The 22998-nt window shown below is 41.0% G+C and overlaps 1 protein-coding gene across 1 annotated transcript in view; it reads left to right on the top strand.

The window, feature by feature from the left end:
* Positions 1–113: 113 nt before the first annotated feature.
* Positions 114–22998, top strand: part of ATAD2 (ATPase family AAA domain containing 2) — a gene marked incomplete at both ends in the record, with an annotated part of 29822 nt that continues 6937 nt past the window's right edge. The window contains 21 exons of the mRNA XM_083823776.1: positions 114–389; positions 3820–3962; positions 4446–4492; positions 5622–5775; positions 6843–6924; positions 8400–8478; positions 10635–10745; positions 11462–11573; positions 12379–12504; positions 12711–12813; positions 13034–13149; positions 14132–14306; positions 14684–14772; positions 15102–15261; positions 16134–16224; positions 16645–16959; positions 18268–18394; positions 19848–20031; positions 21012–21197; positions 22442–22571; positions 22722–22918. Coding sequence (XP_083679902.1) covers positions 114–389; positions 3820–3962; positions 4446–4492; positions 5622–5775; positions 6843–6924; positions 8400–8478; positions 10635–10745; positions 11462–11573; positions 12379–12504; positions 12711–12813; positions 13034–13149; positions 14132–14306; positions 14684–14772; positions 15102–15261; positions 16134–16224; positions 16645–16959; positions 18268–18394; positions 19848–20031; positions 21012–21197; positions 22442–22571; positions 22722–22918 — 3003 coding nt within the window. The remainder of the gene's footprint in view (positions 390–3819; positions 3963–4445; positions 4493–5621; positions 5776–6842; positions 6925–8399; positions 8479–10634; positions 10746–11461; positions 11574–12378; positions 12505–12710; positions 12814–13033; positions 13150–14131; positions 14307–14683; positions 14773–15101; positions 15262–16133; positions 16225–16644; positions 16960–18267; positions 18395–19847; positions 20032–21011; positions 21198–22441; positions 22572–22721; positions 22919–22998) is intronic.

A 22998-nucleotide genomic window follows, 5' to 3' on the forward strand; every position in this document is an offset into this window, starting at 1 on the left:
CCCTCCGCGTGTAACCTTCCGCCGGAAAGTTTAAAAAAAAAAAAAAAAGTTCCAAAGGAAAAGAGCGGGCGAGGGCCGGTCTGCGTGAGGGCGGGGAGCCGGGCGGCGGCGGGATGGAGGAAGGAAAGGAGAGGAGAGGAGGAAGAAAGGGGAGAGGAGGGAGATGGCGGGCTCCCTGTGGGGCGGAGGGATCCGCAGAGGTGCACGGCGCCTCCTCAGCCGCCTCAGTGGGCGCCGCCCCCGCGCCTCCCTCCGCCGGCGCCATGGTGGTGCTGAGGCGCAATGCCGGGAGCCGCCGGCCGCCCCTGGCCGCCATGGACGTGAGCTCCGAGTTCCTCTCGCTGCAGCCCGGCGGCAGGAGGACGAGCAGGGAGAGAGCAGCCCCGGCCGTGAGTTCCCGCGGGGTTCCCTCCGAGCGAGCTTTGGGGGCTGCGGGCGCTGAGGGGGTTCCTTTCCGCCCCCCCGACCCCCTCAGCCCCGCCGCCCTCAGGCGCCTGTCAGGCGGCCCCGTGGGCAGGTGCACGCGGGGGATGCTGCGGGGGCTCGGAGAGCAGCGCTGAGAATCAGCGTTAATTAGTGCTTAAATAAAAACACTTACTTGTGGGGCGCAATACGGCTACAACTTTCCTTAAGCTTTTGGCGGTGTTAGGGAAAACCCTAATTCGCTCTTAAGGGCAACCTGCGTGGCCGCAGAGGCCTTCTGGTATTCCATCCACACCGCTCCCAGCTCCGTCTTGATGCTCCCATCCCTGCTCAGCATCACCTGGAGGAGTTGGCAGCTCTCCAGAGGTAACGCTCTGCTCTTCCCAAGGCAAGCCAAGGCAGAGCGGAACCCCCTCACAGCTCCCGGGGCGAGCCCTGCCTCCAAGTGATGTTTTCAGTGCCCCAGATCTTCAGTTGTTTGGATTCAGGTTGGGGTTTTGTGTTGCTTTTTCTCTTCCCCGTCCTCTTTTCAAGACTGCTGAACTAAGAAGGAAGAAGTTCTTGGGGTGTCTTTTTGCAAGCAGCCACTGGAGGCTGTGTAAAGATCTCGGCTTTGCTTTTGCAGTGTACACGAGAAACAGTTGTCAAAGCCTGCAAGGACTTGAGCGGCCTGTGGCACGTGAGGGAGGGCTATACAAAGTCAGGCAGAGAAAACAGCTGGCCCGCTTTTCGTTGTGGGAACAGGAATGAGGAAGTTAAATATAAAGTTTTCACTGAAGTGAAAGCAGAATCCCTATTTTGAAATGGGTTGTAACGTTTTTTTTGTTTGTTTTGGTTTCTTTCTTTGTGTTTTTCCCCTCTTTGCAGAACTTCCCATGCTTCGAGGCATAGAGTCATTCTTGCTTCGTTTGTAGGACAGCCAGGCTTTGCTGAAGCACTCAAATTGCGGAGACATGTAGAAGTGCCCTAGATGACAGATGGTGATCCTGCTGCTAGCTGCATGTTCAAGTCCTAATGTCTCTTCCCTAACTTTCTGGTGCGCAAAGACTTGGCTGTAGCAGCTTTTGCAGTTTCCCCAATATCAGCGAGCCGTTTACCTCCAGTTACTCAGCATATTTCATCCATCTAGGTTAAGGAGCATACAGCAGAAAGTCTAAGGTAAACTGGAATCTGATGGCTTTGTCCTCTCCCAAGTTTCCAGTCCCAAGGAGACCCGTGGCAGACTGTAAGCGGCTGCTGTCCCTCTGGTGGCTGTGCATCTGCAGCTTTACAACCCTGGTGTAATTAATTCCTGAGGCCAAACGAGGTCGTTTTGTTGTGATCTGTGCTTGACACCCGTGTGCTCCAGAGTTCCGTTTTTGTTTGGGGAAAGTGGAAAGTGGCCCTTTCCTGTGCTGAGCCTTCCTGAGTCATCTGTGTAGGGACTCGGCACCAGAGCTCCCAGCCTCGTAGCCTAAACACACTTATCTGTTTGAATGGCACCTGGGCATCTGCTTACTTCCTTAGAGACACCCAACAGCTAACTTTTTAGAAGCAATTGCTGATAGCTTCCCATAGTAGGAGGAAAGTAACTTTCAAAATACAAACTACTTCACGAAATTCCTCCCTCCAGTTTCTTTGTTGTTCTGGTTTAGCCACTTGCTTCTGCTGAATTTCACTTGAGTGCATTTTTTCAGCCGTGTATGGCTGATAGGAGCTAGTTCTGCCCTTCTGGCAGCTTGCTGCAGTTAACATAGCGCTTCTCAGTGTCTGCTGTCTCACTGACTTGGGGACACCTTCATAGGAGCGGAGGACGGTCAGAGTTAGCAATGTCCATTGTTCCTGCTTTGGCTGTGCCCTCGTTTGAGGCAAGGTGAAGGTAAAAGGAGAGCTGATAAAGAATAACACAAGTACATGGCACTGGGCTTGTTGCAGAGAAGTCAACAAACAAATGCATAACTGTATGTACAGAGATTTCCCGAGGTATTCCACTTTTTTTTCCCCACTAATATCCACACTGACATTCTGTAAGTGTTTCTTCTTTCAGTCTGGAGTTTAGCTTTCCCCAAACAAGCTCAGGGTGATTTTCAAGAATGACATCGGAGCTGGATTCTTTCTCCATTCCCCTCGTGCTTTGTGGACTGGAGGCGCGCTCCATTTGTGTCAGGGAATGACATTTTGTCTGGGGGCTTGCTTCCAGAAGCGGGCTGCGTGTGCGGGGCTGCCCAGGCAGCCCACCCTGCGCACCGCCCGAACCGTCCTGGTCCCCGCGTGCCTTTGGCCAGAGCTCAAACCGAGGCAGTCAGAGCCGACCGGTGTGCTCGGGGCAGCCGGCAGCTCTTGGCCTTGCATTTCAGCTTGGGGGGCACGGTGTGCAAATAAACACACAGGGAAAATCCTAAGAGGCAGCAAAGGTTTATTAAAACTTGATTTCTTTCTTAAGCCTCCCAGAGGAGAAACGTTAAACATCGCTGTGACAGACCAGGCTGGCTCTCCTTAAGCTTCAGGTCTTGTTACATCTCTGCTGGATCTGAGAAACAAAAAATGTCTTTAAAAGTTGTTTCGGGTGCCTGGATTCAAACACGTGCTAGGGCAAGCATCTCGTGAGGCCCCTTTCCATCAGCACAGAGAACAGGAGGAAGAAAGGCGCTCTCCCACGTGCCCTTACCAGTGCCCTCCTCTAACTTCTTCACGCCTTTGCCATTCTCTTGAGCAAACGCTAACTAAGCTCTTAGTAAAGTTGGTGCCGAGGAGTAGAAGAATCTTATCTATTTTCTGACTTTAGAGTGAAATTTGGTTTGATGTACTCTTAATGAAACTTCATTTTGTAAACAGAACGAGCCCCCCCTCAGGGTTATCACTGCTTCCCTCCTGTACTAAAAATGATAGTAGTCATCCTTGTAGGAGCAGCAGTATGACAAAGGTCAACAGTAGTAAGAAGGGTTGTAAGCTTTGATATAACGAGCCTTGCTCTTTTTTTGACAGAGCTCCCAATAAACATATTTATCAAGGTCTGGAGATGGGAGAAAAACTCTTAACTAGATTTTAATTCTAGGATGTATAATGTCAAGCTTGACTGTTCCTCTGACTAAATGAATTTAAAGTTTTTTTTGTTGTTGTTTTTTTCACGAAATACTAAGTTTATGTGAAAGGTTTTGCTGCGATATCTTTTTGCCAAGGTATTAAGCGTAAGTTATCCACAAGAAAATGGTGGGGAGAGGGGAGCCTTAGTTTTGAAAGCTGATTTTTCTTTTTTTCTGTTTTTTTTTTTTTTTTTTTTTTCTTGAGCACAGCAGTGGTTCAGTGTCTACCCCACTGCCAAGTCGGGAGGGTTAACTAAACTTGCGTGAGGCAGAATTTCTTTATGTGAATCTACGTGGTTCACATAAATACATTCATGTTTCCTTCTTTTCATAGGATTATTCTTCTGGCAGTATTGAATGTTTCAATGGACACTGTTTAAGATCAATGAGAAAAAGCATCCTGCGATGTTCAGGCTCCAACTTTGAGGAAAGTATGGCAATATTGAGTGAAAATGTCAACAGAGGACACTTTTCAAGGTATTGTATTTCTATACATTCAATCTCTGTTCAATTTATAGATTGAAAAGCAAGAGTGAAAGCGTGTCCAGTGAGCCATGGCCTGATAAACCTTCAGCTAAAATCAGCAAAGTCCTATGAGTATGCTGATGTTGGTACCAGTACCTTAAAACTAGAATCCCTCTTCTCAGTGAAAGTCTTCTGCTTTTCTAAAAACCATGCGTGTTTTTCCCAACCCCTTCGAGGTATCTTTTCCACTTTGGTCACTGAGCTATTGCTCATACTTTTGAGAATTCACCGTGAGCAAGTTAGGAAATGTGGGTACGTACAGAACTGTGTGCATGTGGTATGCGACAGACTTGGGATCTGGATCCTCCATGTGGTGCTTCTCTTTGTATACCATGGAGCACTGGCTTGTAAACCTGGTGAAATTTCCCATTTTTGTTGGGTCTAATACAAGAATTCTTTTCCCCCTTCTCTCCTCTGTCCTCTTTCTTAATGTAGGCAGTTGACAAAGCCGAAATCAAACAGAAAAAAAGAATATAATGCAGGTAAGTGGCTGTAACTCCCTAGGATACCTGTTTATGCTGGTTACTGAAGGGGATGGCACTTGGTCACTCCATCGATTTCATTTGGCCCCAAACCTTCTGAACTCATCAGCTCCTTCACTCATCAGTGACTTTTCTGATGTTTGGAAGCTCTCACTGAAGTTGAGCAGTTTGACTTGAGACCAAACTGCAGGGCTGAGTTACCAGGCACGCTTGGTGCAGTGAGGCCACTTGCTGATGAGTGGAAAAATCTCTTAGCTGCAGGCAGTGTCCTCCCAGCTGTGGGCCAAACGGGGGCAAGCGGCCTGAAAGACAGCATTTCCCGTGCTGTAATTCAAGTTCCAACTGTGTAAAGTAAATTGTTATTTAGTGAGCTCAAACTTAGTCAGCCTTTAGTAAGCTCAAACTTAGAGTTGGCAACCACAAACTTAAACCTTAGCTGTGATCCTACCGCCACAGTGGTGTAGCTCTTGCCTTCCCCTTGTCCTCTTGGCTATTTTAATGCTAGTGCAAGCAACAAGCCTGTGCCAAAGGATGCTGTATGGTAAACAGTGAGCAGACTTTTTTTCTAAAAAGCAAGAGTTTGAGTTATCTGGTGTTTGGGTACTTCTCTTGAAACGGTTCTTATCTCCTTGAGCTGTTAGATCTTAATGCAGGAAATGAAAGTGCTGCGTGCTTAAACAGGGTAATAAAGCATACATCTTAGGAAGAGACTTAAAATGTAATAGTTTTTTTAAACACTGTTAGATATAGTTTTGCATGAATGGAGTGAAAACACCTTAGAGAAAGGTGTTGATTGTTTTCACTTTTTCAAGACAGAAGTAACTGAAGTAAACTTCCCTCCTGCGTGGAACAAAAGTTGCACATGTGTTTTTGTCAGACTAGCTTTCAGTCTTTTAAAAAGTTTCTCTACAGGTCACGCTTTTAAGTAGACAGTTTAAACGTTCAGAACGGTAAGTGAGTGGAATGTGGTGGTCATGACAACAAGTTCTGATTCAGAATTTAACGAAAAAGCAGTCCACCTCAGGGTGTCTTTTTTGCTTGTCCCTTTACATTTTACAAGAGCAGTGGTGAAATCAAGAGAAGCCCATCTTTACTGTCTCAAAATACTGTATTCGTTTCCGAATTTCAGTCACCAGAACGCTGAGGACCAGAGCTGATGTAAAAACTGCGAGACGAGTCCGTGGAGAAAACGGGGATCTGGAGCTGCGCCGAAGCTGCAGAGTTCGACGAAGTCGTTACCCTACTACAAACTCATCCATTCTGTTTGACAAACTTATAACAAAGTAAGTCGTCTTTTCTTGCAGACCTCCTAAAATGATCTTTCTTAGCAAGCCTTTGTGCTATGGCATGGTGTTGGCCTCGACTTGCTCTGTATTTTGACAGCAGAGAGGTACGGTCACGCCTGGCATTGTGAGTTCAGTATATTCGGGGGTAGGCCGAGACTTCCTTACATGCCCTCGTGTTTGCGATGCATTGCTACAGGTAACTACTGGCCACCAGTGGCTGGTACTGGTCACGTATCACAGGCTTTGGGTTTAATTTGCCGCTGAGGTTGTAGTTTTGGGATTGGCATTTGATGAGAGATCTTCATACTGAGCGTCTTTTATATATGGGCCTAGCGGGTTTCTGGGGTGTCTTCTGAACCCGAACGATTACTTTACCTGTGACTTTCATTAGATTTAACTTTCCCCATTCAGCAGTTTTCTTAGTGTCAGAAGTGCCTTCACTTTTAATGAACTTTTTGTTCCATACTTACAAAAGCGAATGTAACGCTCGGTTAAGAAACTTAGGACAGTTTGATACAGTCAAAGTGAAGTAGTCCTAGCGATTCTGCGTTTCTGTCCGTGGTTTATTTCTGTTTCTGAAGCCAAAATTGTTTTCTGCTTCAGAATTTCATTTCATTATTTTCTACAACATGAAACTTAGATTACCATGAAGAGAAGAACAAACAGCTTTTCCTTGGTGAACAAAAAATGACTTAATGCTACTGTGCACAGCAACTTAAGTAGTACTAAAAGCTGACATAATTTCTTTCTAATGTCTTATTATAATACTCAGAATTCTTATTTTCCTCCTGCATTTAAATATATACATATTTTAAATGTGCTCAGTAAGGGGAAAATAAGCCTGAAAACAGTGTATGTTTGCAAATCCTCAAATGTTTGTTCTTAAATCTCTATCAAAAATAAAGATTTCACCTAATTTTTTGGTAATGTCTAAAATCTTGGCTAAGTATCAATGACTTTTGCTTTGTGCATTCTATGTTAAAACGTCCTATTGATTATCTGTACTGTTTAATTTTTTTCATATATGCCTAACTTTGCTCTTACATGTCAACTTTCTATCTTAGTACTGCAGAAGTTGTGTTGCAAAAAATGGATGAAATGGAGCAGATCCGTAGATACCAAAGAAGACATTGGGAAGACGTTGAGGTGCGCAGCAACCCAGAAACAAATACTCCTTTATTTTGCCATTTTTGTAGAGTATTTCACGTAGGGAAGTAATTTAGTTGTGATTTTAACTGAACTGAAATAACTTCCTTCCAAAGAATAGTGTGGTCTAAAGTAACATACAGTCTTGCTCTCTAATTACAACTTCATGTCTTACTGATAGAGTTGTGCTCCAGGTATCTTTTAAGAGTAGAGGAAGTATCTTCTGCAGAAGATGTGAGATAACAGGGGGATGCTGAAATGCGTGTCTCATACTCCAGTTTCTGAATTGCCTTCTGCTTTTTGAATGGACACTGTTTACAAACAGCGGTTTCAGACTTGGGTTTTTACTCCAAATCTTACTAAAAGCTCTGACTGGGGGACTGAATATGCAAAAAGACTGGTGCTTTCCATCACCTGGGCAGTTTAAGCTGTTTTATCTTTTTCTCCTTAGCTCCTAAATCATATTTCTCGTCATGCTCGGGAACACATTTACTTGGAAAGCTTAACAAAAGGCAGTGCGTAGCTTCCTGTGTTTGTCACTCACCCGAATTTTGATTCCTGTTAACGTGTTTTTTTTCTTGAGAGCTCACAAAGAATCTCCAGTATCATGTAGTTTTAATCATTTGTTACAGGCAAATGGAATTGTTTTCATAAATTGACCGAACTGGCATTTTAGAATACGTCCTTGGTTGCGAGCTGCTCCCAGAATTTTCAGGAACTTGAAGCCTTTCATATTTCCGACTGAATTAACTGGTGGCTACTTTATGTATATTTGTTCCTGTGGTGGCTTGGTCATGAGCTTAAGTAATGCCCTGTGTCTAGAGGAACTCCTGTTAAAGTTGTATGCAGCAGTCATACTTCCTCTGTCTTAGTTTTGCTCTATTAAATTAAATTATTCTACCGTTCTTTTGAATGATAGGCACATCATTTAAAAACTTCCTGATAGCCTGCCTTCGTAGCCTTTTGTTTAGATCTGAATTCCTTTTTTTTTCCCTCTCAAATCTCAGAATAGTTGAGGTTAGAAGAGACCTCTGGAGGTCATCTGGTCCAACTGCAGGGACACCTAGAGCCGGTTGCTCAGGGCCATGAAATTAAACCAGAATTGTCCACAGTACTTTTTATTAGCATCTCTCACACGCCTGTATGATTTTTTTTTTGGTATGTCTGCTAGGAAGGTAATTCTTTTTCCTCGGTTCTGTCACGCTGTAGGTTATTAACCTATGATTAACTAATGCACTCAGCTTTGTATCTGGGCAAGTATTTAACCACCGCGTGTACTGAGCCCTAGTTTTGAGCAGAAATTCTTGTTACTGATTGTGGGTGCGCACAATCCTATTCCCATTCTCTCCTCCTGTGCATTAATTTATTTTTTTGTGTATATGGAGTGCCTCGATAATGTTACTGTGTAGGCAACAAGTATGCACGTCTGTTTTTCTGCACGTTTGTGACCGATCTTTCTTGTTGCTTTGAATCAGGAAAACCTTGATATCTTCACCTGTGTGAATCCAGACTGTCAAAGAACTGCTAAACCTGGCAGTCCAGATGAGATTGTTGGTGAGTTCTGGTTTTAAGCTTCCTTTACTCTGTTCTAACCAAAAGCCTTGTCTTAAACAATTGAAACAAGCTAAATTACTGGGTATTTGTCTTCTATAAAAATTCTGTGTTGCTATTGACTTTACAAGCCTTAGTTATGGACTCTAGGGCTGTACTGTAGTGAGCTCAGAACAGGTGTTTAAAAAAAAAAAACAATGCGTTTTTCCAAACTGCTTTCAAGATAAAAGGCAACAGATGGTTGTAGACAGGTGGGAATGGAAAGAAATGAACAGTATCATTCAGCATGCGAAACAGCGATACCGCTACAGCAGGAGCGTGACAGTTTTCATGGTTTTGAGCAGCACAGCAAGAATTTTCAGGAAGCAAGATAGAGAGGCTGCCAGATGTGTATGAAAAGCTCCTCCCAGGTGTGAAGCTCAGCAGGAGAGAAGATAGCGTTGTGCATTTTTGCGTTTAGAAGGTAGCCAGTGTAAGCTGCTGTCAGGGCCTGTAATTAGGAGCTGTCATCTTGGTACTCAGTGACTTGTGGAATGAGGTTAAGCCACGGAAGGCCATATTAACTTTGAAGTGATGGGAAAACTTACAGTTTTAAGAAGAATGTTAGTTGTGATGAAAGCAATAAATCAGATCATCCTCGTAGGAGCTTTCTAAACAGATCAGGACGGGGCAAGACTGTACTTAAGGACAGAAAAGGATGTTGTGGTAGTTGAGCTGATAAGTTAGATTATGTGGTAGAGCTCACCTGTACACCCGCAAAGGAGCTCAGAGAGACAATGACAGGAGGCAGAGCCCCAGAAAATACTTTGCTCCTCCCATCAGAGGAGCAGAGAGATGCACAGTGGCAGGTGGGAACCCGAGGGAAGGACTCGAGAGGAACAATGACTTGGCCATGGACTAGTAAGGGAGAAGCAGAGTTGACTCATCGTTTGGAGGTTTAGTTAGGAAAACATTAGCTTAAGGTCTTAATAAGAGTAGCTTGAATACAAGGCGGGGGCCGGTCTAGAGGGAGAAGCTTGGTTAAAGTGTGTGGGTTTCAGGGAGTTGTGCAGCAGAGACTTGTAGAGAGAAATTTTAAATAGCATGTTGAATGGGAAATGAGCCTGGGGCAATTAATTGATGATCAAAATACAAACTACAATTTTAAATTAGGAAAAAGCTAGTATATACTTTTATAATTAAAAATAGGCCAGAAAAGAGTGAGAAAAGTGCCAGTGTTGTTATAAAAGAAGTTATTGGAACAAAGGAAAGGGTTGGCGGAGCAATAAAGCAGAGAAATTCATGCTTTTGTGATAGGAGTGTTGGAGCACCAAGGACTGGAGATGGTAGTGATCACAAACTCATTTACTTATTTCTCAGTTTTCCATGTGCTGTCTGTATACCCCACAGCACTTATCTTGCATTCAGAAAGCAATGCAACCTTTCGGGTTAAAAAATAAAAAAACAAAAAGGGCAGTGCTTTTCAAGAAAAAAAATGTAATTCCTTTTGGCAGACAGGTAGGTGAATGGAGTATGTACGTTCCTGCCTTGGTGTCCTGCTGTTAGCGTGAGAGGATATTCACCAGAACCTGGTAGATAATTGCACTCTGGTTTTTGTGCTTTTTACCATCTTTCATGAAACAACTTCAAGTTACTTGACGGAAGCTAATGGCCTAAGCTTATATGCATTTGGCATTGTTTTCTCATTGGTGAGCTTCAGGCCTGTGACTGGCCCGTTACGGCTCACGGAATTTGTGGCAGAGATACACTCGGACCTAGATTACTAGGCTTAGTCTTAGCACTACAGACTATTAAAACCATTTCCATGAAATACTTTCTCAAACTAAGAAGAAGTGACTTTCTGAAATAGCTGTTTTCATAAGGTCTGCATCTTAGCTAAGCAATATGACAGAATTTTGCCTGTTGTTAAACACCGAGGCTGATGACAAGTCGATCAGCAGTTTCAGAGAGGACGGAACAATGTCTAGGTGCATGCTCGTCTGTTAGGATTTGTGATTTCTGAAACATGACTTGCATAAATTCATCCTAAGGTTTTGCAGGATCCACTGTGTCATTAAGATAATGGCAATAATAAAACCTACAGGCATCTGTGTAGTGCATTTTGGATTTAATATAATTTGCAAAAGTACTTAACGATTCGGTGTCATTTTGTGGTACAGTACAGACATCAGGAGAAAATGAGAACAAAGAAAATGATGGTGAAGATATTCCAAGGCGTTACAACCTTCGACAGAGGAAACCCGTTGATCGCTATCAAGCTCCATTGGAAAGTAGGTTAAACGCACAGTTTCTCTTAAAACCTTATTTCTTGCGCATAAATGAGATGAAATTTTTGAATGCAAATACACATATATTTGCGCACACAGTTCTATTTCAGGTCTGTACCTTCATTCTGCACGTAAACTTCACTGTTTTTATCAGACGCACGTGTCCTGTGCACGTTCTATTTCTTTGCTCTTTGGCATACTTAGTGCTCTTTTTCATTTGGTGTATGCACTGGTCTGTTTCTACTGGCTGTCAGTGCTGTATTACAAATGCAATGCTAACTGCTGTAGTGTGACTTCAGAATGCCCACTTTTTACTCCCATTTCTTTTTTTCTGCGCGTAATTTACTCTTTATATTGCCACTGTTCCTTCAGTGCACTATTCTTTTCATAGATCTACAGAGTAAGTTTTCCTGTTTCCGTATCAGAACTTGTAAGTTAAAGATCTCCACTGAGAAGTAAAAAAACAAAACAACAAAACTATGTACCTTGATATAACAGTAGTTAATCATGCTTAATAATCTTGCTCTTGTGATTTTTCAGTTCACCTTAAAAAACAGGTGCATTTTTCCGCTTGTACTATGCATTGATGAAAAGCAAAAACAGTTAAAAATTCCTCTGGAATTAGGGATGAGTGAAACACGTGGCATTTCCTTTATCTTTTGATATCCTCCTCTCTCTTAAATGTATTTGTATCATTATTCTGGATTCTTTCCTTTCAGCAAAACCAAAAGAACAAGAGAGAACTTATCCGGACCAGCCCCCTTCTGTCAGACAGAAAGAGTCACTTGAAAATGCTGGGTCACAAAAATCTTGCTGTAGGGGACGTACCAGGTTGGTGTATGGCTAGTGATAGCTCTTATTTATCTGTAGAGCTGTCAGTCTTGTTACTGCATGCTTCAAATGGTTTTCAGTTTAGTGGTAATTACAGAGTAACTTTATGATCAGTACTGTGGTAGTCTGAGGATATAGAGGAAACAAATATTTGGAGGGGAGGAGGTGGATACTTTTAAGTGTTTTTGTTTGTTTGTTTGTTTTAAATCCAGTATTTGTGGGTCACTGCTAAGATGATTATGGAGATAGGGTCTGAGTTTCTGTAACTGAAATTCTTTTGTTCTGGAACTGAAGCCAGAATCTCCCTCTAAAAATCTTAGTCAGACAATTTAATCTTGAAGGATACAAATTATTTTCTTAAAACGGAAGATAATTTCATTTGATTTAGAGGGAGGGGTTTTATGGAAGTTTTGTTAGATTTAAAAAAAAAAATCACTCAAATACTGACTCTAGTTTCTCATTGGAATCAATTAATGTTTCTCTATGAAATTTACCTTAAAAAAGAAAAGATCTAAATGAAACCATAAATTGCCGTATAATGATAAAGGCTTTTTGGATTCTGTAAGCAGTTAGTGCGTAGAGAATGCTGTTGATTGCCAGATATTTTGTTGAGCATTCTTGAAAGCAGACAGTTGTCACAAGGAAAATCATGTCGCGTCCTTTGAAATCAGATTCCTAAAGAGTACAGTGGCCTGGAAAATAGATCTCAGAGTAAATTCTGAGTTAGAATTCCCTTAATTTTTGGCGTTACTTAGTATCTGCTCTATTTTCTTTTTAACTTTTTGGTTTATATGCTTGCTTGCAGACGGAGACGTGCATCCCCCAGCAGTGATTCTACAACCTCTTGCTCATCTCTCTCACTTGATAGCACATGTGATACGGAGGAGAGTGGTGAGAGCAGTGAGGACAACGAGAGCACATCTTCAAGAAGGTTGCTGTTGTTAGAGAATAGGGGAGGGAGGAATCTCCTTCAAATGAATATTTAATTAGGTTTAAGTTTATGTCAATTAGTAAGGTCTTCTTTATATTAATTAATAAGGTCTTCTACATCTGCTTGGCATCGTTATAAAAACAAAAATCTTCTAGCTGCATCTTAAGTTATAAGGCTTCTTTTTCTTTCTCCTTAATTCAAATCAGGACTCTTCCAGTGAAACTTCAGAAACATGACCTAAAGAGAGTTCAGAGGGATCAAAAGGAAGTTGGAGGAAGTCAGGGAGATCCAATGCAAGTAGATAGCGCGGTAAGTCTTTAATTCCTTGTGTCAGTGAGTGTTTCCGGTGATTATGAAAGCTCTCAGTAATGTGCCATCTACAGCTACCTTTGTTTATGGTTTTCTCTAAAGCAACTTCAAAAATCGCCCAGAATGTTTCCTTTGTGCTGACATAATTGCTGATGAAACCTGTATCCAGGTTGCTGCTTTCTTCAGCATATAAACTGTGTTGTGTTGAATTTCTCTTTAGATTGGATTTGATAACGTGGGTGGTCTTTCAGAACACATCACAGCTTTGAAAGAGATGGTGATTTTTCCCCTACTGTATCCAGAAGTCTTTGAGAGATTGAATATTCAGCCCCCAAGGTAACTCCTTAAAGCGATTAATTGTAAGTCAGCTGTTTTCGGGAGAATGTTCAATTAAGGTATCAATATGCTTCCGTGCTTCAACAGTTCTGGCAGCGTTGAACATTTGTTTTAGTAGTAGTAAAAAGGAATTTCTTAAAAATGGATAGAATCCAGAATATATGTAGATTAAAAATATAAGCAATGAATGCCTTAAAGTTTTAAGTTTTAGTGTCTGGTGTTTTAAGATGAGAAAATACTTCAAAAGTGCCTGGGTTTTAAAAAGTTGGGTTGGAGTGGTTTTGTTCTGAGTTTTATGTACAAGTCAGCTCGATTAGTCTGTAAGCAAGAAGGGATTCTCTAGTGGAAGTCAATTGTAATATGTTGCTTGGAAGCCCAGTTGTTTCTCCCACCTACTTTTTGCTTTTTTTTTTTTCTTTTTCCTCTGAGTGCTAAGGCATCACTTTTCCTTCCAGCTTTAGACTTCCTCGCTTGCCATCAGCTATAGATGGTCTGAGAGACCAAACCCAGTAACTTAATGCTTTTGAAGGGAGAATTAAATGCTTCACTATCAGATTCTGCATTTTGTGAAAGCAAGAATACGCAGTTTATCACTGAAGAATGAATTGGTGATTTACCATTGAGCCCATTCTCAGATTCTGTGCTGAAGTTTGCTCGTTTGGCTCCGGTTTGCTCTAATCAGCCTGTCTGTCAGCAGTTTTGGAAGTGTCCTTCTGGGACAGTACGCTCTCTTTTGAAGGTTTTGTACACTTGAGTTACCCCCCTTATTCATTTCTTTGGGTGAAAAAAATAAATTTTCTTGTGAAATGTTGTAAAAACGCAGAACTTCTATCTGTTCTGACTCTACCCACACTTCAGCTGTTACTGCTGTCTTATACATGACGTGTTTTGGTTAGGAAAGAGGAGTTTGTTCTAGAGACGATGGTCGTAAGAGGTACTCATCATGATGTTTTTTTTCCTATCTGAATCTTTTTTATTGCAGAGGCTGCTTATTCTATGGTCCCCCAGGAACAGGAAAGACACTGGTTGCTCGTGCTCTTGCCAGCGAATGTAGCCAAGGTGACAGAAAAATAACATTTTTTATGAGAAAGGCTTCAGACTGCCTGAGAAAATACGTGGGGGAATCAGAACGTCAGCTTCGTTCGTTATTTGAACAGGTAAGGTTGAAATGTGCAGTGTATTCTGTCAGAGTTGAAACCGTCATTTTCTATGGTCAACATTTGTAAGTAGAACTAGCTGCTTTTTTTTGTATTTTGATAGATATTTTTTTTCCCACTGAAGTGGAAATGCCAGTGTTTCTGCTGTAAATGTCAGCTGTAAGAACTACCGGTATGATTTGTTTCCTGTCACCCAGTCACAGTGGGTTGCCACGGACTGCCGTCTTCGGTTAGTCATGCCAGATACTCCATTAGCTCTTTAAGTAGAGGTCCCAGATGCTGAAGTGAAAAATCTAGTTGAGGTGACATTCTAACCATGATGTTTTTGTGCATTTTTTCTTTACATCATTCTGTTTTACTCTGTGTTTTCATGCTAGGCCTATCAGATGCGACCTTCAATTATTTTCTTTGACGAGATAGATGGTCTCGCTCCTGTGCGGTCCAGTAAACAAGACCACATCTATAGGTATTACATTTTTGCACCTACATAAAATCTGCTTGATCTTTGGGGAATAACAAAAGGATGATGACCTGTTTAATTTACTGTGAACACACTAATTTATCCTAAAAACTTGTAACTCAATGCTAAAACAGCTGATTTTAAACGATAGTTGAAACCAATTTACTAAGTCTGATATCAGCACGTGGTCTGTGTTAACTTACCTATTTTTTTATGTCTTAAAAAGAGTCCTGCCCTTAAAAAGCTTGTCCTTTTTGACTACCCATGGGAGAAAGTCATGTGGAATGTAACAAAATTTACTGAACCAGTAAGTAAAAATTATGTTTTTCTCTTAGTTCCATGGTCTCAACTCTTCTGACGCTTATGGATGGCATAGATAACAGAGGGGAGATCGTGGTAATCGGAGCCACCAACAGACTGGATTCTGTAGATCCTGCTTTACGAAGACCAGGACGCTTTGACAGAGAGTTCCTCTTCAACTTGCCAAATAAAGAGGTGAGAACTTAAATTCAACGTTAATGCTAACGTGGCGAAGTCCAACTTTATAGAAAAAAAAAATTACAACTTGAACAAAAGAGTGATACATGGAGACACTGTGTCGTTCCGTGGAGGGGAAATCTGGTACTGAATATATATGGTCAGGATGATACCACCAAGTAGTTCTATAATCAAATCTTTCATTCCCAAAGTTGTTCCCATTTGCTTAATTATTTAGTCCACTTAGACGCTTTCATCTTGAAGTTGTGGTTTTGGTCTCAGTCCTTCATTTTGGTCTCAGTCCTTCATTTATGAATGAGTAGGGGACGTGTTTGCATTTGATTGTTCCCCAGATCAGTGGTAGCAGTTTGAGTCATAATTGTTTTTTCTTTATAGTAATTGTAGCAATTTGAAACATTGTGCTAGAAGTGCTTTCTGTGAATTTACTGACTGAAAAGCAAATGTGATGGACTAATGAGACTGTCACGATGTAAGTTTGCTAAATTTTAGAGAAGTTTTTTGGAGAAAAAGATCTGTTTCTGGATAAATTTTTCATTACAGTATTTTCCTCTGGGTCGTTAGGTCTCATATTTTGGAAACTTGTTATTGAAGCTATAAATGCCTTTTCTTTCATTGCACGTTCTTAGAAAAAATCAGTGTAACAAATTTAGAAATATTCAATTTCCTGGTTGAAAATGCAGAGTGTATATTAAATAACTGTAAAATACTTGAAAGTTGAGCAAGTAAGAAAAATGTATTAATATATATGAGGGGTTTTGAGGGATGGTTGGTTTTTTGGTTTGTTTGTTTGCTTTTCAGTTTGTTTGTTTCTTGTTGGTATTTTTAAGGAAAACTTAGGACAAGCTAAAATGCAATGATTTTGTTTCCAGGCTAGAAAAGAAATTTTCAAGATTCATACTTGTGACTGGATCCCTAAGCCACCGGACAAGTTGCTTGATGAGCTAGCTGAGAAATGCATTGGTAAGACTGAAACCAAAATGGATTCTGCTTGTGACTAAGTTGTAAAGAATCTTAGCTTGCACCAGGCAGTACCCGAGCTCTTGTGCCCTTCTGCACAACTAGTCACCGAGGCAGCTGGCACGCCTTCGTAGCAGTCAGAGTTAGATACTTTCATCTATTTATTTTCTGTTGTCGTTCTTGTTGTTTGAGAACATTGAATGGTTCTGGGGCATCTTTCTCAAGAGCAGAGTTTTGATGAGGAGTCTGCTTCAGCTTCGTAAGCACAGGATATCAGGTGGTGAGCAACATAGCAAAACTTCCCTGCAGAGCGGTAGCACTTTCGATTCCCTGTTAACCTGTTCGGTTTTGGCATTACAAATTCTTTAAATGTTGCGTATTGTAAACCTGGGCCTTGACTCAGATTTGATTTTTGTTTGTTAGGATACTGCGGTGCAGATATAAAATCCTTATGTGCTGAAGCTGCGCTGTGCTGTCTGCGTCGATGCTATCCTCAGATTTATGCAAGTAGGGAGAAATTGCAACTGGACGTTAATTCTATTAAAATAAAAGCAAAGGACTTTTTTATGGCTCTGAAGAAGGTTGTTCCAGCATCAAACAGGATTGTGGCTTCACCTGGACAAGCACTACCACGCATCTTTAAGCCACTTTTTGAAAATACAGTAGCAAATATTTTACAAGCCGTGCAGAAGATCTTCCCGCATGCACAGCTTGCGCTAAAGAAGGACCGACAGCAAGGTATAGCCACAGCAGCCACTTCCTTAAAATTCTGCCAAAGCAAAAACTTCTGGTTTGTGCAATCAGCATACACAAACCTTTCAGACATAATGATGGTAGAATTTTATTATTTCCATGTGTGTCTTTATTTTGGGAATATCTGGAATATAATGCATAGGTTTTATTCTGGATTCTAAACTGAAATGCCAAATGGAAGCTCTGAATGACTCAACACACGGTAGAGGACTATGCATTCTCTACTAAAGCATCCTGCTTCTGACAGTAGCTGAAATAATTAGCATTTGTAGAGGTTGACTTAAGGTTTGAAGTATAAAGCAGCTCTTTTCCTTTAAAAATAAAAACTCAGATATTTGGAGGGGAAGCATTTCTAGGTCAATGTCTTTAATTCCTTTCTGAAGAACGTCAGGATCAGGATACAAGTATAATTGGTTTCAGATAAATATTGTTTTAGCTATCATGATTTTTAACCAGTCTCCTAATTTAAATGTTTGTGGATCATACTGTACACTTGCACGTGAGATCAATCAGTATTGATACTTACTAGTGTGTACTTTGAGGCTTTGCTTGCATAGTATGTGCGAGCTGACTCCTGACTGCCTCAGGCCTGAGCAAGTTCAGTCTGTCTGTTGGTGAGAGCGAATAAATTGATAAACTCCTTCCACTCCTGGTTAACGGAGATCCCTGACTAGTTATGTACCTATTCCTTGAGAATATCTTACTAGCATTACTCCCAGCAGAGCTGATAGATTAATTTGCTTTGGTAAAATAAAGGCAGGAAAACTACCAACAGCATAAAAGCAGAGAGGCTAGGGGATTGGTAATTGCACTGCTGCTCTGCTGTCTGCCTCCTGTTATCTTCTCCTTCAGTGATCTTTAAGGAGCCTTACTTAGAAGATGCATTGGTCTCTGTCACATCCCAGTAGTCCTAGACGAATGGAATTCTGTGGCCACCACATCCTTAATCCCCGTGCTTTCATTGGGGGAACCTCCTCCAGAAAGAAATGGTCTTGTTTTTTTTAGCTATTTAGCAACTACAGAAATTGTTCCTAATCTTCTTTATTCTAAGGGGGGGAAAAAATCACCAACAGAGTAGCGTACCTTATACATACACATCAGTGGGACTTAGGACAGCTTTGCAGAGCCTTGTGCCATCTCCTTAGATCTGTCGTGGGATGAACTCTAGGAAATAGCATTTAGTTTGTGCCCTCAAATGAAGAAAGGATTTTGGCACAGATTTAGAAGTTGTATTAATGCAAGAGAAAGGCACAGGCTATTCAGGAAAGTTAACAAACCTCTTTTGTCTTTCAGACAATTTAAATCCTATTTTACAAGATGATATACTTGACAGTGATGACGACGCATCCTCAGTCTCTGGAGATGAACTAACAGATAAAATGCCTGACGGACGAGAGAAAAAATACCTCTCTTCCAGCAGGTAAAGAAAGATAGGTCCCCGTTACATTTAAATTCTTAGGACTGCTGAGTCTTTGTAAACAGTTTCAGCTGTTAAAAGTGAGAGGGGTGGTAGATGAAGGGGTGACATCACGTTTGTGTATTGAAGGGGTGCTCGGTATTCACAAGAAGAAAGGGTGAAGGGAATAAAGTTCTAACGAAGTAAGTTGCTCTAAATGATCGAATTGAAAAGCCCAGGCTTCCCTTCCTAAGCCAAAGTGATCCGCAGACTCCCAGAACGTGTTGACTTAATCCATGGCATTCTTTGAAAGACTCGAGACCACATTAACGTGCTGTCTGACCTTTTAGCTAAAAATAACCAACTTCATGGATTTGTGTTGCCACCTTTTGCCCTTCTGTTTTCCAGGATTGTTAAACCAGTAGTGAATTATGTAGCAGAAAGAAAACTGAGAAATGACTTGTTAAAACACCTTGAGAAAAAATCAAATGGTGTCTTTATTTGTTACCGTTAAGCCACCAAGTTGTGTTAATCTTTTGGTATTTTAATATGGAAGTCACGTAAGCCCACAGTTGGAAAGCTAGACTATGTTGCCACACTTGGGCCAGTTATTTTTCTCAGTTTCTATTGCTGTGCTGTCCAGAAGATTTTCTGCCCTTTAGAGCAAGGCTAGGTCTCTAGCGTCTTTGATTTAAGCCAGCAAAGGGTACAGCCTGATTGTAGTGGGAAAGAAGCAAATGCTTCTCGCAAATTTATTTCCTAGCAGTAAAGCAAGGTTGCCAATATTAATTCGCAATCTTGGTTTAGTAAAGAATAGGAGACATAAGGGAAGAAGATGAAACAATTGGAATGGCTGAATAAATTAACTGGAAATCTTACCTGTATTTAATGTACCGCTGTCATTTACCCAATCCAGTTGTGTGCTGCTTTAGATACGGCCAGTGTGGTTCAGTGCCCACAGACATTTTTTTCTAGAAATATTGTTCTGCTCCTTTCTTGCTACCTTCTCCAGTAACTAGGGCCACATTTCAGTTAAACTTGACAGATGTAGAGACCTCTCAAGTATTTAAACTTGAGACTTTCTGAAGATTGGTGTATATGGGAAGTGGTGAGATCCAGACTGGTGTGTGCTGAGAGAGAAAGTTGCTGTGCTCCCCCATATCAGGTAGCAGACCAGTTGTCGTCTGTGTATTCAGTTAGACAGTCTGTGTGCAATTCAGGAGCCATTGCTTAGCCCAGCCAAATGAATAGCAGACACAACAGAGATGGGCAGGATTTCTTAGGGGCAGGTATGGTACAGGATTGTAAGAAAATGGGCTCTGATAGTCTTCCCGATCACAGAACAGCTTATTACTTGATGGAATACGGAGATTATTTGGGGAGGGAAAAGAAAGTATATAGGAAAAGTACTTGGAACATCTGTGTGTCTATTCAGCACCTCATTTATAAACTTGTTTTCTTATGCCTATTGTTCTAGGAGTGCTTTCTGCAAACCGACGTCGTGTCGGCCCCATCTGCTAATAGCAGGAAAAGCGGGATATGGCCAGGTCTCTTACTTGGCACCCGCGGTGTTGCATGCTTTGGAGAAGTTTCCCGTTCACACCCTGGACCTATCCAATCTGCTTACAAACGTTGCGCCGCCAGAAGAAATATGCGGACAGGTATCTTTTTATTCTCATAGGATTCATTGACTGTATATAAAGGATCGATTGAGTTGCAAGTGAGTTGAGCAAAATTCATTGGTAATGGAGGTGGCCTTGTTTTAATGCACTGTTATGTTTGCTTCTGTCTGAAAATCCACTTTTCTTTTAGATAAAACCATAAACAATACGGATGTTGTACATGTCCACATTTTCCATACCCAATTTTACAGTGAGGGTGTTGCTAGCAGCTCAGGAAGCTGGGAGGTGCTGCTAATAAACCTCTCTTTGTGCAAAGAAATGCTGCTCATCTCAGTGGGATCCAGAAAGTAGTTTTCATTGCCTCCTAAGCCTGAGTGCTCACAGTAGATGGCTCTGTATTAGACTGCATGTCATGTACTTTTTGTAGCCTTTTTTTGTTATATTTGTAAGGCAACCAAAGTTTAGGGCTTCTGTTTGTTTTGTTTTTACATGTACATATACAGCTTGTGCTGTTTAAAAGCATTAAAATTCACAAAATGCTTCATTTGCACACTGATGTGGTTTTAACTAGAAAAAATAAACATAAAGAGATTTGGTGTTTTTACTTTTAGGCAGGAAATCCATTTTGTTGTTTGGCATCACTACCTTAAAATACTTTTACCTTTAGTAAAAACATTTGAGAGCTGTACAAGTAAGGACAGACAGGTTACGTGACTGGATACTGATGTGGCACATAAGAGGAACACTTCCTTTTTTTTGTTATGCGATGATTTTATCTGGGGCCATATAGCTACAGTGTCTAGTCACTGCCTGAATATATCCTTCCCATCTTCTGACTAGAGTTCCCCGAATGCTGATAATTTGAAAGAGTGCACAGAGAAATTTGTCATGTGAAAGGACACTTGCCGCTCTGTTCACGTAGTTTCATTTCGTAGGGCAGTTAGATGGCTATGTAGTTATGTATTAACAGGCTATTCTACGTGTTTTAGTTTTCTTATCCAAGCTTTCCTTTTCACTAGCTGATCCGAAATGCTCAGAAGACAGCACCAAGCATAATTTATGTCCCAGATATCCATTTGTGGTGGGACAACGTTGGGCCTGCCTTGAAACTTACTTTTCTAACTCTACTGCAGAACATTCCAGCGTTTTCTCCAGTTTTGCTGCTTGCTACATCTGATGTGTGTCACTCAGATCTCCCAGAAGAGGTATTTCTGTCAATGCTTTTCTTACTATTTCTTCAGTTTCTTGTTAATTTAGGAATGCTTTCAGCATCAAAATGCTGTGCTTTCTTAAATGCATACTGTTATTACTCAGGCACCTTAACAAATCTCTTAAAATTTGCTTAGAGAAAAAGAATACTGTGAAAGCATTTGCTTAAGGTTTTTTCTGAGTCCAGCAAGTGACTTTGACCCCCTTGTCACACACACAAATAGTAAATTTACTTAAGACAGTAATTCCGGTGGCTACGAAGTGGTTTAGGCAAGAATATGCAGTGCTTGAAATGTAAATGACAAAAGGATATTTTTACTGAAGAGATTTCTTCTGACAGTCTGCCATTTCATGCTATGTTGGATAAACTGCTAATAATGCAATTTAGTAGAGAATTGAAACGCTTTAATAAAAAATTCAGTTTCTTTCTTCGTGTAGGCCAAATCTTTCCAAGCTGGAAAGCTGAGTTCCAATTTCTGCTTAAGTAACTTTGATATCAATTTTCAGTTGTATTCCTAAACAAACTGTAGTAGAAGTACGTGCATAACTTTGTTGATTTCTGAGAGTTTACGTTAAAGGAAGGTGTTCAAAAGAGGAACACGCCGTTCTCATTTGGATTATTTTGCCCCAGATATTGGGGGAGAGAATGGGTCTTATCTAGACGTGTTTATTATCAACTGCTTTGAAAGTGCTTAAGTTCCACAGAAGTTTTTGTACTGGTTCTAAATTCCTTCTAAAATAAGTATTGAAATTCCTTACGTACCTTTTGATACTAGAAATTGAAAAATGGAGGAAAACCAAGAAGTACTAGCTACTTCAGACACCTTCTTTTGGTACAGAAATAAAAACTCAGCAAAAAGCTCTCACTTGTCTACTGAAGCCGTTCTCTTCCCTCTATAGCCATAAAGGTTCTAACTAAAGGACACAGCAAGGCAAGTGAATACTAGGGAAGCGATCTTGGATGTGGTGAAAGCCATTACTTTATCAGTGTATCGTACAGCCCCTTCAGTGAGATCTAATTCTACAGGTGTTTCTTAAAGGTGACGTTTGAATTTGCCATGCCAACCTGTGAAAATGTAGCCTTTTAAGGCCAGGAAGATAACTTTTCAGTTTGTCTTCTTCAGGTTATCACAGAATCACAGAATTATTATTAATTTTAACAGGTACTCGTCGTTTTGGAATAGAATATGATTTTTTTTGTGGCCTTAAATCTGAAATGTCTTTTCTCCTTCTTCTTTAGATCCAAAAGTTATTTATTAAGGAATTTGGAGAAGTTTGCGATATCAAGTTGCCTGGTAAGGAAGAGAGAGCAAATTTTTTTGAGGACATAATTCTAAATCAAACTGCTAGGCCTCCTGTAAAGAAAGCAGGTGAGGATATAAGAAATACATCTAAAACTTTCCTGTCTGTAAGTTACTAGCTCTTTGGGATTTGCTTTGGTGGTCGTTTTCTATTAGTAATTTTTCGTATGCTTGTATTTGAGTACTGTAAATTGGCTAATTTTTCCTGGTTAATTGAAGTTCATCGGACATTAGAAGTCCTGCCTGTACCATCATCACCTGAGCCTCAGGAGCCACCAGAGGAAGAAGTAGGGCTGCTGGAGGAGGAAGAGGAGGATACCTTGCGTGAACTTAGAATTTTCTTGAGGGATGTTACTCAGAGACTTGCCGCTGACAGACGTTTCAAGGAATTTACAAAGCCCGTTGACCCACTGAAGGTAAACTAGTGTTGATCTGTGTGTGTCTGTAATTTCTCAGTGTTTGTATTTCTCAGCGTTTTGGGGAAGGTTCAACTTTG

This window comes from Anser anser (assembly GCF_964211835.1).
Source record: "Anser anser genome assembly, chromosome: 2".
In the NCBI taxonomy this organism is placed as follows: Eukaryota; Metazoa; Chordata; class Aves; order Anseriformes; family Anatidae; genus Anser; species Anser anser.